At 41.7% G+C, this 13,274-nt stretch overlaps 1 protein-coding gene across 1 annotated transcript in view; it reads left to right on the top strand.

Annotated features, from left to right (window-relative positions):
* LOC137341529 (diphosphoinositol polyphosphate phosphohydrolase 2-like) overlaps window positions 1–13,274 on the top strand; it is a 55,690-nt gene that overhangs the window by 30,393 nt on the left and 12,023 nt on the right. The window contains exon 2 of the mRNA XM_068004665.1: window positions 6,569–6,679. Within this exon, the coding sequence (XP_067860766.1) occupies window positions 6,569–6,679 (111 nt within the window). The remainder of the gene's footprint in view (window positions 1–6,568; window positions 6,680–13,274) is intronic.

The following is a 13,274-nucleotide window of genomic DNA, read 5'->3' as shown; positions in this document are numbered from 1 at the left end:
TTCCCCCATCATGTGGCTAGTTGGAAGATATAAAGCCAGCTATGTTGAATAAGATCCCAGCGGCTATTCTTTCCTCCCTCCTCCTCCTCTTCTCTCTTCCCTCTTCTCCCCCCCCCCCCCCCCCCAAAAAAAAAACCCTGGAGAAATGTCTGGTTTGCTTGCTGTCATTTGAACAGGTGGAGTTGGGAAGTGAAACAGTGGATGTGAACTTGCATGCTTAAACTCAATGTTGTCCATATGGGAAATGTGATTCTTTCAAGTACAAAGATATTTCTGTTTTCAGAAATTGAACTGTACAGAGCAATCTGATCTGTAGGTATTTGTGTTGTAAATGTGAGCATGCTCTTTAAACTTGGGCGTTTGCTACTGCTAAATATAATGGGTGTTTTTCCCCTCCTAGCCCTGATAGCTGAGACTAGTGTGCAATTGGCCTTAGTGAGAGCAGATAATTAATTCATCACAGAGAATTTCACAATATGGTGTGAGACCTTCCTGCACATTTGACTCTTGCTTCAAGCTGATGATTAAAAGTAGTGGCACTGTGTGCAGGTGTTCTAGTATGTTGAGCCAGAAAGTGATGGGTGTGTTGGTTCCATGCATGGCTTCACACTGTTTATACTCTTGATATGGAATTGGATCAAATGGTACTTCCCACATGAAGAAACTAAGAATTAGTAGTCATTGGCTGCTTTTGAATACCTCCTAGTTGGGTGGTTGTGAGGCTGCTTGGAAAGGCCAGGAAGTAGGCTCCCTGCCTCCTTTTTGGATGATAGGGATCCAATTCCACAACAAGGCAGAGTTGTGGAATAGTCTTTTAATAAAGTCTGTGAAACTTTCCTGTTTGAAATTGTAGAAGTTTAGGAAACCTGTTGCCGATCACTAACCAGTCAGAAATGAGAAGCGTATCCCTCTGATACATGAATTCTCGTTGTCATCTAATTCTATTTTGAATCTACAATAACAATTTGCATTTATATAGCTGTTCTAACATAAAGATGTCCCAAGACACTTCACAGAAGTGTAAGGGTTGGTGAGCCAAACAAGATATTAAGGGGCTTGGTCAGAAGTGTTTTAAGGAGGAGATGGAGAGGGGTTTAGGGAGGGAGTTGAAGAGCATGGGGCTTAGGTGGGTGAACACACAGCTGCCAGTGGTGGGGAGGAGGGATGGGCAAGAGGCCAGACTCAGGAATGGAGTTACTGGGGAGAGGGGTTGTAGGGCTGGAGAAGGATAGAGATGGGAAGGGGCAAGGCCATAAAGGGATTTAAACACAAGATGAAAATTTTAAATTTGAGGCATTAGGGGACTGGTCCACCACTGTGGGTCAGCAAGGACACTGGTGATGGGTAAGTGGGACTTGGTCTGGGTTAGGATATGGGCAGCAGAATTTTGGATAAGCTGAAGTTTATGGAAGGTAGAGGACGGGAGCCGGGCCAAGAGAGCATTGGTATAGTCAAGTTTGGAGGGGACTGGGACATTTATGAGGGTTTCAGCGGCAGGTAGGCTGAGGTGAGTACGGAGACGGGTGATATGGAGTTGGAAGTGGGCAGCCTTTGTGATGCAGCAGAAATAGGGATGGAAACTGAACTTGGGGTCGAAAAGGACGGTGAGGTTTCTCCGTTTGGTTCAGCCTGAGGCAGTGGCTGGAGAGAGAGGATTAACTGGTGGCGAGTTATGGTGTTTGTGGTGGGGGCCAAAGATGAAGGCTTCGGTCTTTCCAGTGTTTAACTGGAGGAAATTGTGGCTCCTCCAAGGCCGGATGTCGGTCAGGCCATCTAACGACACGGGTGGTGGAGGGGGTCGAGAGGTGGCAGAGAGCTGCATGGAAACTGATTCCATGTCTTCGGATGGTGTCAAGGGGCTCATGTAGAAGAGGAGGGGACCAAAGATAATCTTTGAGGGACTTGGGAGGTAATGGTGTAAGCAGAAAAGCCATTGCTGGAAATGCTCTGGCTATGATTTTGGATAGGCAAGAGTGGAACCAAGTGAGGGTAATCTCATCGTGCTGGACACCAGAGGTGAGATATTGGATGAGGATGGTGTTGACAGTGTCAAAGGTTACAAAGGCTGAGGAGAACAAACAGGGATCATGTGCCATGGTTGCAATCTGAGGATGTCATCTGTAACTTTGGTTATGGCCATTTCAGTGCTGTGGCAGGGGCAGAAATCTGGTTCAAGGATGAGCATCGACTTGGGAGGTGACAGCACGTTCAAGGACTGGGGAAAGGTAAGTAAGATTGATTGGAATCTCATGACTTTTTTAAAAAGTATTACAAGATGTATTCCAGTCAAGTTTCAAATCCTGTATATAGGCATAAATCTGATTCATTATTTAGAATCAAGATGTGCTTATGTAAATAGTGTTTCTGTGCAATGCACGACATTCCTTGGGCACGTGTGGATTGACGAGCTGGCTGCTGCCTATAAACAGCAATACTATTTTAGTGCATCTTCTGACGCATACACTACTGTAGCACAGCTGGTGCAATTAATACTGCCTTGCTATAGGTTGTATTCTATTTTTGTTAGTGGAGTTAAACATTGCTTGGTTCTTGTAAAGCTTATTGATGATGGAAGTTTGGAGTTTGGCGAATATGTAGTGGAAAACTGACTCTTGTTCATGAATGTTATGGATGGATTTTCCTCTTATGGTTTGTCAGCCAATTGTAAAGTGTCAAATTTATGAAGTGTTCATAATTAAACCCAAGTCGCATGCTGCCAGCCCCTGCTCAATTCCTCCAACCTGCCTTGTGCTTCTTTGTATCCCTTTTTTATTTTCAGATATACTTCCAGTAAGAGTAGTTGGAGAAATTGTTCTGACCATTCCTACAGCAAGATGACTTATGGCAAATGTGTATCCTATCTTTTTGAGATGATAAAATCCCACTTCTAGCACTTAGCTTTACATCTCACTTTAGGAATGTCTCAGAAATGGGACAATCAAAAGCCAATGAGATTCAAACATTGGGTTGGGGGTGGTGGGGGGGGTTGCTATAGTGTTTTCCCAGTATTACAATTGAATTGAGCATCACTCGGACCCTGTCCCTATATTCCAAGCCTTTGACCAGATCCCAATTATGGAAACTAATTGAGAAATTTAGCATTGGCAGCAGAATGCTGAGATGGATGGAATCATGACTTTGCAATGGTAAATAGAGGGCCTTTGTAAATGGCAACTATTTTGGGTGGAGTTGTATAAGAAGTGAGGTCCTGCAGGGCTTGTGTTGGGAACAGTACTGATTTTTTTAAAAAATTGCCATAAATGACTTGGAAGCACATCAGTAGCTTCATTTCAAAGCTCTGGTATTCTGATTGGCAGGATGTGACCAGTGGTCCACAGGTACCCACAAATGTTTCTCTGAGGGGGAGTAGCCGCTTGATCTCCTGGTTAGTCTTGGAATTACGTAGGTAGTCATACCTATGGAGCTGCATCTACATCTCTTGCAGCTGGGTTAAAACCATAACTGGTACCTCAAAGTATCAGATTCTTCTATCCAACCAATGTTGTCTGTCTGAGACTTAGATACTTAACAATGGACCAGCGACTTGCACAAAGGCAAACCAGTGGCCACCTGTGGTGTTTAGATGTGCTGTTAGTCAGGGCTAGTCTAGTTAGATTGTTGATTAGTAGTCCCATGGTGCATGTTAATTATTTCTAGCACGTAATTGCGTTTGATAACTTTTTTCTTCCAGGTGCACGTTTCAGTAATGTATTGACTGGCCTTTTCCGTGTATATTTCACAGTTGCAGAAGCCAATTAGTGATTTTTCTTAAGAATCTATTCTTCAGCTAAGAAACACTGTACAGAGAGAAAACTCAAGCTAAGGATAAAATCTCCTGTACAGGATTGACAACATGATAAAGTAGAGTTAGAATGGTGATGGCGGCAGCAGCAGAATCTGACTGCAAATCACACTAGGCCCTAATGACTGTCACATGTTACACGTGACAACTTCTCCACATCCTGTGATCATGCATAATCCAGATTGATGGAACAAGATAAAATGTGAATGAGAAAAGGGCAGTCTGTTTGCAGAGCCCAGTTATTCTATTGATCACTTACCACCATCTGCTTTGCCTTGAACTTCACCTCAATTGTGGGTTCAAATTGCTCTTGTATTTGTAACTACATTCATAGGCAACTTGCTGTGTGCTTTTAACTAATTCATTAGCACACTTCAGCAAATACATTACAATAACTCATTGGAATTTCATGCTGACTTTCATTAAAATGTTCAGTTTTGCTCTAAGTTTCCCCTCATTTTTCTCTTTCTCTCTCTCTCTCCTTCCCCCCCCCCCCAAAAAAAAAATAGACAAAATTCCAGGATATGTAAGTTGTATAGCCCACAAAAATACCATGCAATCTGTTTAATTCTTTACAAGTTTAGGTTCCTCAAATACAGTTCTAGTCATCTGATCAGAGAAGCAGTTACAGGCCCAAAGTTGCCTCTAGTTCCCTGGTTATACAACTTGGTCTCCTGCTATAACCTGGAGTTGGCTGCCTCAGACTCATTGCTTTCCTGCTACAGTCAGGGGCTACTGCTATCCCACGGTGCCTTGTGCTAGTTTTGCCTGTTTTGAGAATTCAGCAGGCCTCCTCCTCTGCATTGGCGGATAAATCCTAAATCCATCATTAGCAGTACAAAGACCAACCCTTACAAGCAGTCAGCATCGCAAATTCTCACTTCAAACTTGCTAATTTGCAAAATAAAAAAAAACCCTACATTGCCTCCAACATCAGCCTCTTAAACATTCTTTCCTGAGCTCAACAGAATACAAGCTCCTTCATCCAGGACTGTTAAGTCCTGCTTTCCATATCATGCCTGTCTTCGCTGACCTTCACAGCATATTCATTTCAAAATCCTTGTTCCCTGCTTATAAATCCCTCCTATGGCATTCCTGTCGTCTTATGCCCCAGCTTGCAATGTCCATTCTTCTGTACCATCTCTGCTCAATTGATGGCACAAGCTTCAGCTGCAATATCTCACCCCTGCATTCAGGAATTCTCTTCCTGAACACCTCTGCCATGCTAGATCTCTACCCATCTTCAAACACCTTCTCAAAACCAACCTCTTGAGCTGTGTATTCAGCCTCCTTTCCTAACTTTCCCCCAACTGCATTATGTCCAATTTCACCCTTTGTGAAGCACTTTGGGATATTTCAACACCAACAACTTGCATTGATATAGCGCCTTTCACATAGTAAAATGTACCAACATGCTTCACGAGTGTTATTGAACAAAATTTGACACCAAGCCACATAAATATTGGGGCAACTTGGTCAAAGATGTAGGTTTTAAGGAGTGTCTTAGAGGAGAGAGAGGCGGAGAGGTTTAGGGAGGGAATTCCAGAGCTTAGGGCCCGGGCAGCTGAAGTCACATCTGCCAATGGTGGGGCGATGAAAATCGGGGATGCGCAAGAGGCCAGAATTGGAGGAGTGCAGAGATCGGAGGGTTGTATAAGTGCGTTATGTTGCTATGGAATAAGTGGTGGGGGTTGGGTTATCACTACAACCTAAACGCAGTTTTACTTTGTAAACCTACTCGAATCATTTCTCCATTACTGTTCTCATGTCTGCCAGCTGAAGTCAGGGTACAAATGGCCACAGTTTGTCGGTGTCTATTACACAAATAGGTTTGAGAAGATTTACAATGCGGCAGTAAATCAAATCTCTAGCTGGACCTCCTGTTTTACTTGTGTAACTTTTCCCTTCCTTGCTAAAATTGTTCCATACAGGGCTGTTGACTCTGGATGGTCTACATCGCCACTGATGGACTCATATAGTATTAACGCTGATAGTTAAAAGGCTTCTCGGCACTGTCTGATATGAACCCTGGAGCAGAAAATGTTTTCAAGTTTGTAAAACAGTGCTTAAAAGTGCACATAATCTCAATGCTGGAACTGAAAATGTTTGTGTATTTGTATCTTGTAATGGCATTAAGCACTCTTAGGTATACAAAGGCTCCCTCTGTTGCAATGTTGTGCCTCCCAACTTCAAGAGCTCTATATGTACCAGTGAACTGCTTGTGTTTTTCATGCCTGCTACCCTTGTGCCTTCTCTGGACCTGGAATTTGGTAAAGAATGTATAGACTTTTTTTTCCCCCCCTGTGGCATGCTGTGAACTAATTGTAACTTTAAACAATCTGTACCAGTGACCCTTCCAGCCTTATGCTGTCAGTGTGGGCTGGATTTGAACTGAAATAATCAGAATTTTGTGCAGTAAATCACATTAGTGGATAAGAGCAGAAGGAACTTTAGTCCCGTTCTAAGTCTTGGGTTTCCAGAAGTTTTGAGTGCTGGATAACTGAGCACAACTGCCTTGCAAATCTAGTATCGGTTGTGAACATTCTGTCCCAGCACAGAGTGTTGCTTGGAAAATGGTATCTTGCTGAAACTGGGCACAAAATGTGTATTTAATCGCAGCATTCAATTTATTTGTATGCTTTTCACCTATCCAGGATTCATCAAAACACAGCAGTTCTTTGTATGCAGTTCAGTTAAGTGTAGTAAGAGTGCTGTAGTTTGTAACTGAGGATAAGTGGTCAAATTGTGTTTTCTATTCCCTTCCAGGTGCTTTTAGTCAGTAGCAGCCGTCATCCAGACCAATGGATTGTGCCAGGGGGAGGAATGGAGCCCGATGAGGAACCAGGTAGTGCAGCAGTGAGGGAAGTGTATGAAGAGGTTGGTACATAATCCCTTTTTAAAGTTTTCTGTCTTGGCTTTTTTTGGAGACTTTACTCTTTATCCTTGCAACATGCTGGTATGTTTCTGTGAAGGCTAGCACTTCTGATTTTTATTTTAATGCAACTTGTCTTTCTGATACAATTGGTCCATAAAGATGTTTTGTCTTTAGTACATGCTTAGATGTAGAGCAATAATTTGGCTGTTTTTAAAAACGACCTGTAGGTTGGCAATACCACAATGTGAGAACACATTTTATAGGTTTTAATCACTTGTTCCATTGTCTGATTATCAGCTGTGATGGGATTTTGCAATGTTTCACTACTGACCAGATTAACTGCCCTGCAAGACCTATATAGCGAATTATCTATTTTTGTTTTTGTCTTGCTCTATTGATTACTTTGACCAGTACTTGGCAACTGTCAGCATGGGTGCTATGGCTGAGTTAAGTGTATAAGCTTCTGCTTAATCCTGTGATCAACTCCATTTTTAAAAAAAAATTTAAAAGCGAGTGCTGAAATTAAGAGGGCAAGCTTTTAATTTGCTGCCGGTGTGCTTCTCTAGGTCTCGAGCTCTGTCTAGTGAATCAGTCAGCTGTTCACCCTGCCTGCCACCAAATACACATTCTAAATACTACCTTTCAGCAAACTTCATTGAGGTTAACAGGAGTACTTATAATTGCCATAATCTTGTTCACAAATTTCTTTAGCAATGCACTCCCACGAACTGTTACCACCTTGTCTTTTTGTATTATCCCCAAAACATCTCTTGAAAAATGTGAACTTTTAAGAGAACAACTGGTGAAGAGTTAAAATCAGTGTTTTGGCACAAGTTAAATTTCTGGGAGTAAAAGTGCGATGCTGAGCTCTTGCCATCCCTGCTTCAGTAGAGCTTTTTGGATCCTAATAATCAGGTTGCTATTTAAGCAGAATTCCTACCTTGGGGTTTCTTGATGTCAGAGACCACTCTGTGGTGTAGCAGTGGTTTGGCATCTTTTCAACTCCAGGCACCTTTGCTTCCGAGAATTAGAAACTCATAGGTTTCATTGGGAGGTCCAACCACAAGGCAGATTTTCTATCTACTGAAATTACAGTAGAAAAGCATGTATTTCACCATCTTAAAAGGTATTCTACAACATTCTGTTTTAAGGGGCTAGGTTTTACTAGTATAATTCGCCTGGATGGAAATTTAAGGTTTTAAATTTTAAAAAAATAATTTCAGAAACCAATAGTTCTAGACACCACACCATGGTTAAAAAGAGTGAGAAAGAAGATAGTTACCACTGAATCACTAATTCCTGATTCACCTTAAGTTTCAAAAGTCTGAATATTAGAAGGAAGAAAAGATTGAGGGAGGCAAGGAGTCCCACAGCTTTGTCTGGAGAAAGAACAAGTTAGAGTAGGAGATGGTACAATGAGTCTTGATTTCAGCAGTGGGAGGAAGAATGTATGCTTGGAGCTTTTGAAAGAACAATAAGGGTAAGTTCACAGGAACATTGACCATTGTAGTACAAAATACAGAAACACAAGAAAGGCTGTAAGAGATTGAAGGCATAATTTGTAGTTAAGCTATGGGAGAGATGAGGGGACGTACAACAAATAGATGAAAAAGATGCTGAGTGTTTCCAGTATTTTCTGTTTATTTTAGGGTTAGAATTCACAGCACAGAAACAAGTGTTTATGCTCCACTCGAGCCTCCTCCCACTCTATATATTTACTTAGTCTCACCCTATCAACATGTTCCATTTTCTCCCTCATGTACTTATCCAGCTTCCCCTTAAATGCATTTATGCTATTGGCCTCAACCATTCCATGTGGTAGCATTCCACATTCTCTCTACTGAGTAAAGAAGTTTCTCCTGAATTCCTTATTGGATTTATTAGTGGCTATGTTATATTTATTACCTAGTTTTGGGGCGGGCACGCACACGCACACACTTGCAAATTGTTGGAGCCATCAAGAGTCGTCGACTACCTTTGGTTAGACTTGCAAGAGACTTTGTGTGTGGAATAGGCCAGATCTTTCAAGAGGATGGATAATTTGTTGGCTTCTGTAGATTTACAACATACTAATGTAAAGGCAGTGGGTAGTTGGGAATATTTGATGGGATGAACTCATAGTTTTTGAAGAATAAGAAAGGTGGACTGGGTTAAGAGATTGAAAAGACTGCATAGGATAGGACTGAGTTTTGAGCACCCATCTGGCAGGAATAAAACTTCATGTCTGCCATCATGATAGAATGTAGTGGAATGATGGAGAAATACTGTTTAACCAAAATCTAGGTTACAGCCGGAGAAAATTTAGCCTAAAGTAATTTTTCTTCAGGAGACCAGGAAGCGGCCCTTCAGGATGGAAGAGAGTTGAAACGATTACTGCCTGAAGTGAAGAGGCAGTTTTGCTGAGAAACGAGGAAAAGTATCTGCTGGAGTTAATGCTGCTTTTTAATGTGTCTAGCACTGTTGATGGTGGATTTACAAAAGTTAATACAGAAATTAAGTTGGCTCAGGGTGCTTAAAACTAAGTGGTAGGTGAGAGGCAGAATTTTTGCCAGACACACCAGCAATAGCATGATTGAACCAAACTTTTGTACCAAATCTGATTGAGGGAGGAAGAGAGGGATTATGATTGATCTATCCCATCTTGTTTCAGGTCATAAAACTGAGTCCCTAATAAAATGTATAATGTTCAGTCGCCAGTGTTATAATCACATTAGTTTGTTATTGCCTTTGTGTTGGTGGAATACACCATATTGCCTAGGTTGAAAATCCAGCAATCTTTGACCCATGGCTGTTGAAGTAGTATAGTTTTGGTAAGGATGACATCATCTGATATCTGTGTATTGTGCCTCCATGGTGGTGCTGTCTGTCAGATGCAGGCTCGGTGTTGTGGTTGGCAGTTTGTGTATAACTTTGTGCTATAATTGGATATAAACAACCGTAAGGTATGGATCAATGTTTGTCAGCTGGTACCTCGGTATAGGTCACTTTCAAATTAGTTTAAATTGACAGCTTTGATTAATTGTTAAGGTTTTTCTTTTATTCATTTTTGAATCAGTGCGACTAGAAGTTGCAATTATATAGTGCCATCAATATTGAAAAAGACCCCAAAGTGCTTCAGAGGATGAGAAAAGGGTATAATCAGGCTGGCCGCCTAGGTTGTTCTTTGAAACATGGCATGAGAAAAACATACATTACAACAGTGACTACACTTCAAAAGTACTTAATTCACTGAAGTGTTTTGAGACGACTTGATTTTGTAGTATTCTGCCTGGGTCAAGTGTTCTGACAGCATGGTGTTTACCATCAGTTGGACAGAATGTGTGTATGGTGATAACCCCCACTATTTCCAGTGCATAAATCAATGGTAAAGGGTTCTAGGATTCCAGAGTTCTGCTATCCTAGATACTTTATACATTAGGTCAAGTTTTAGTTTATAAGATAGAAAGAAAGACTTGCATTTACATAGCACCTTTCACGATCTCAGGATGTCTCAAAGCACTGTTGTAATGTATGAAATGTAGCAGACAGTTTGCACACAGCAAGGTCCCACAAACAGCAATGTGATAATGACCGGATAATCTGTTTTTGTGATGTTGATGAGATATAAATATTGGCCAGGACATCTGGGAGAACTCCCTTGCTCTTCTTTGAAATAATGCCATGGGGTCTTTTACGTCCACCCGAGAGGGCATCTGGAAGACTGCAGTACAGCACTCCCTCAGTACTGCATTGGATTGTCAGACTAAATTATGTGCTAAGTTTCTGGAGTGGGACTTGAACCCACAACCTTTTGACTCAGGTGAGAATGCACAATTGTACTCTGCACGAGAGGGCACAGAAAAAGTCAAGCTTTTTTTTTTAAAAAAAGCAGATGGGCTGGGGCAAAGCAACAAAGAATTCTCAGACCTCCTTGAGGGCTGATTTTATAATGCCAGATGGAATTGGTTTATAGAATGCAGTTTGTAGAGTTCTTGAGGCAGACACTTGTGGTGGTCAGAAGAGCTCACCAGTGCACTGTAAATTCGGATTGCAGGTGAGGAAAAGATGTAGAATGACTGAATTGCAGGGCCTATCTAGGATGTGGGTAGGCTGACTGACCTAGTCATTTAAGGCCGGCCAGGATAGCAAGGAAAGGAACATCAGTGCTAACCTGATCAGTAAGAGAAGGGAAGCCGTTGTTGAAATTGAAGTCGCCAAGAATGGTGATTTTTAAGAGAGCAACTTAGAGTTAATTTTTTTTTTTTTTGGTTTGACAAAGTTTAAAAGTTTTCAAGGCTGTGGAAATTGATGGGTAGATTCAGATGGGACAGAATAAGAACTGAATATAGAAGGCAGAAAATTATTGAGTGACTTGGGAAGACCGAGGAAACCAAGATTAGAAAATACAGCAAGGGAGTTTGGCAGTGCTTATGGTATATACCTCAATGCAAGGAGTATAGTGAATAAAGCAGATGAGCTGAGGGCACAGACACGTGGCAGTATGATATCTTAGCTATTACAGAAACATGGCTTAAAAAGGGGCAGCTCAACGTTCCTGGTTTCAGGGTTTTCAGACTAGATAGAGAAGGGGATAAAAAAGGAGGGGGGAGGGTGGCAATTTTGGTGACAGAAACAATTACAGCAGTGAGGAAGGATGATCTGTTGGAAGGATCATCAAATGAGGCCATATGGGTTGAGCTAAGGAACAAAAAGGGGCAGTCACACTACTGGGAGTGTACTGTAGAGCCCCAAACAGTCAGAGGGAGATAGAAGAGCAAATACGTAGTGGGCAAATCTCAAGTGCAAAAACAGTAGGGCAGTAATAGGGGATTTCAACAACCCTAATATTAACTGGGACATTGTGAAGGGTATGGAGGGTGCAAAATTCTTAAATTGCATTCAGGAGAACTTTTTTTAGCCAGTATGTAGCAAGCACAATGAGAGGAGACAGTTCTGGATTTAGTTTTAGGAAATGAGGCTGGGCAGGTGGAAGGAGTATCAGTGAGAACATTTTGGTGGTAGTGATCATAATTCAGCTAGTTGTAGCATAGTTATGGAAAAGGACAAAGATAGAACAGGAGTAAAAGTTCTCAATTGGGGAAAGGCCAATTTTACTAAGCTAAGAGATTTAGAAAAGTGGACTGGAAACAGCTTCTCCTGGTTCCACCCAGTATGGTACTTTACTGGCTATGGGTGGCAGGTTTAGTGTAAATTTAAACCTTTCTTCCCCCCCCCCCCCCCCCCCCCCCCCCCCCAAACACTTACCAAGCCCAAAGCCTCTTGCCTGCACCTAAAATGCTTTGGCCCCAGCTTCAGACTGGTAGTGATCGTACATTTTAGCTGTTTAGTGACCAGAATGTGAAATTTCAACATTACACCAGTAGGTTTCTAAAACTTTAATTACAAAAAAGTGCAGTTTGCTTGGCTCCAATTGATCACTTACAAAATAATCATTCAGCTCCTTCCTCTTATCAATGGAGTTTAGCTCAATATAACTGTTGCGAACTGCCTTTGACTCATCACTAAATGATGCTTCCTGTTTAAGCCACTATAAATCTTGAGCTGTGGTTTCAGAATTAGCTTGCCAATTTTCATCCGGATAGCGATGCAGATTAACACTAGTAAAGCAATTTGTACCTGGCTTGATCACAAGTTGGTGTAAAGCAAACTGGAAAAGTAGCTGGATTGTTGCTGTATAATTGATTAGAAATTGAATCCTGAATTCTGGGAGGATTATGATGGAATGAAGATGCGAGGGGTGGTAAAACGGGGACGAGAGTAGGTGAGTAACCCGTTGGTATACCCGGGATAGTTACTTATATCAAAACAAAAAATGTAGTGCAACAAAAATATAAACCTCCGTATATATTGCAAACATGTTGACACAATAGTGTGTGTATTTTGATAATCAGGTGTTCAGTTGACATAACATTTGAGCTGCATAAGTAACAGGTCTGTAATTTTACTCTGGGGAGAGCAAACCCAAGAGGTACCATTCTTAAAAAAAAAAACAACCACCACTGTTAAGGTGGTGGCCGACTGAGCTGTTTGTAGGACACAGAACCAGCCTGGACCTGACATCTACTCTGGATTTTATTGCATTGTGTATTGAAGCTATTTGAAAACTGCCACAGAAGCCATTTATTAGAAGGTTATGCATCTTGCACAAAATGCTTTGAATGAAACTTCAAGTTAAAGACTATAGATGTGCATGTTTACTCTGAATAAAATAACAAAGATAACCACTTCCCCATCAAATATGTAGCACCATGCTCAGTCCTAGTCATTGCTTGTAATTTTCTTTCTATTCATTCTCTGGATGTGGGCGTCACTGGCAAGGCCGGCATTTATTGCCCATCCCTAGTTGCCCTTGAGAAAGTGGTGAGCCACCTCCTTGAACTGCTGCAGTCTGTGTGGTGAAGGTACTCCCACAGTGCTGTTAGGTAGGAAGTTCCAGGATATTGTCTGTGATGAAGGAAAGGTGAAATATGTCCAAATCAGTGTGGTGTGTGACATGGAGGTGGCGCTGTTCCCATTCACCTACTGCCCTTGTCCTTCTAGGTGGTGGAGGTGCTGTTGAAGAAGCCTTGGCGAGTTGCTGCAGTGCATTCTGTAGAT

Source organism: Heptranchias perlo, chromosome 24 (assembly GCF_035084215.1).
Source record: "Heptranchias perlo isolate sHepPer1 chromosome 24, sHepPer1.hap1, whole genome shotgun sequence".
In the NCBI taxonomy this organism is placed as follows: Eukaryota; Metazoa; Chordata; class Chondrichthyes; order Hexanchiformes; family Hexanchidae; genus Heptranchias; species Heptranchias perlo.
This window is presented reverse-complemented; position numbering and strand designations above follow the sequence as displayed.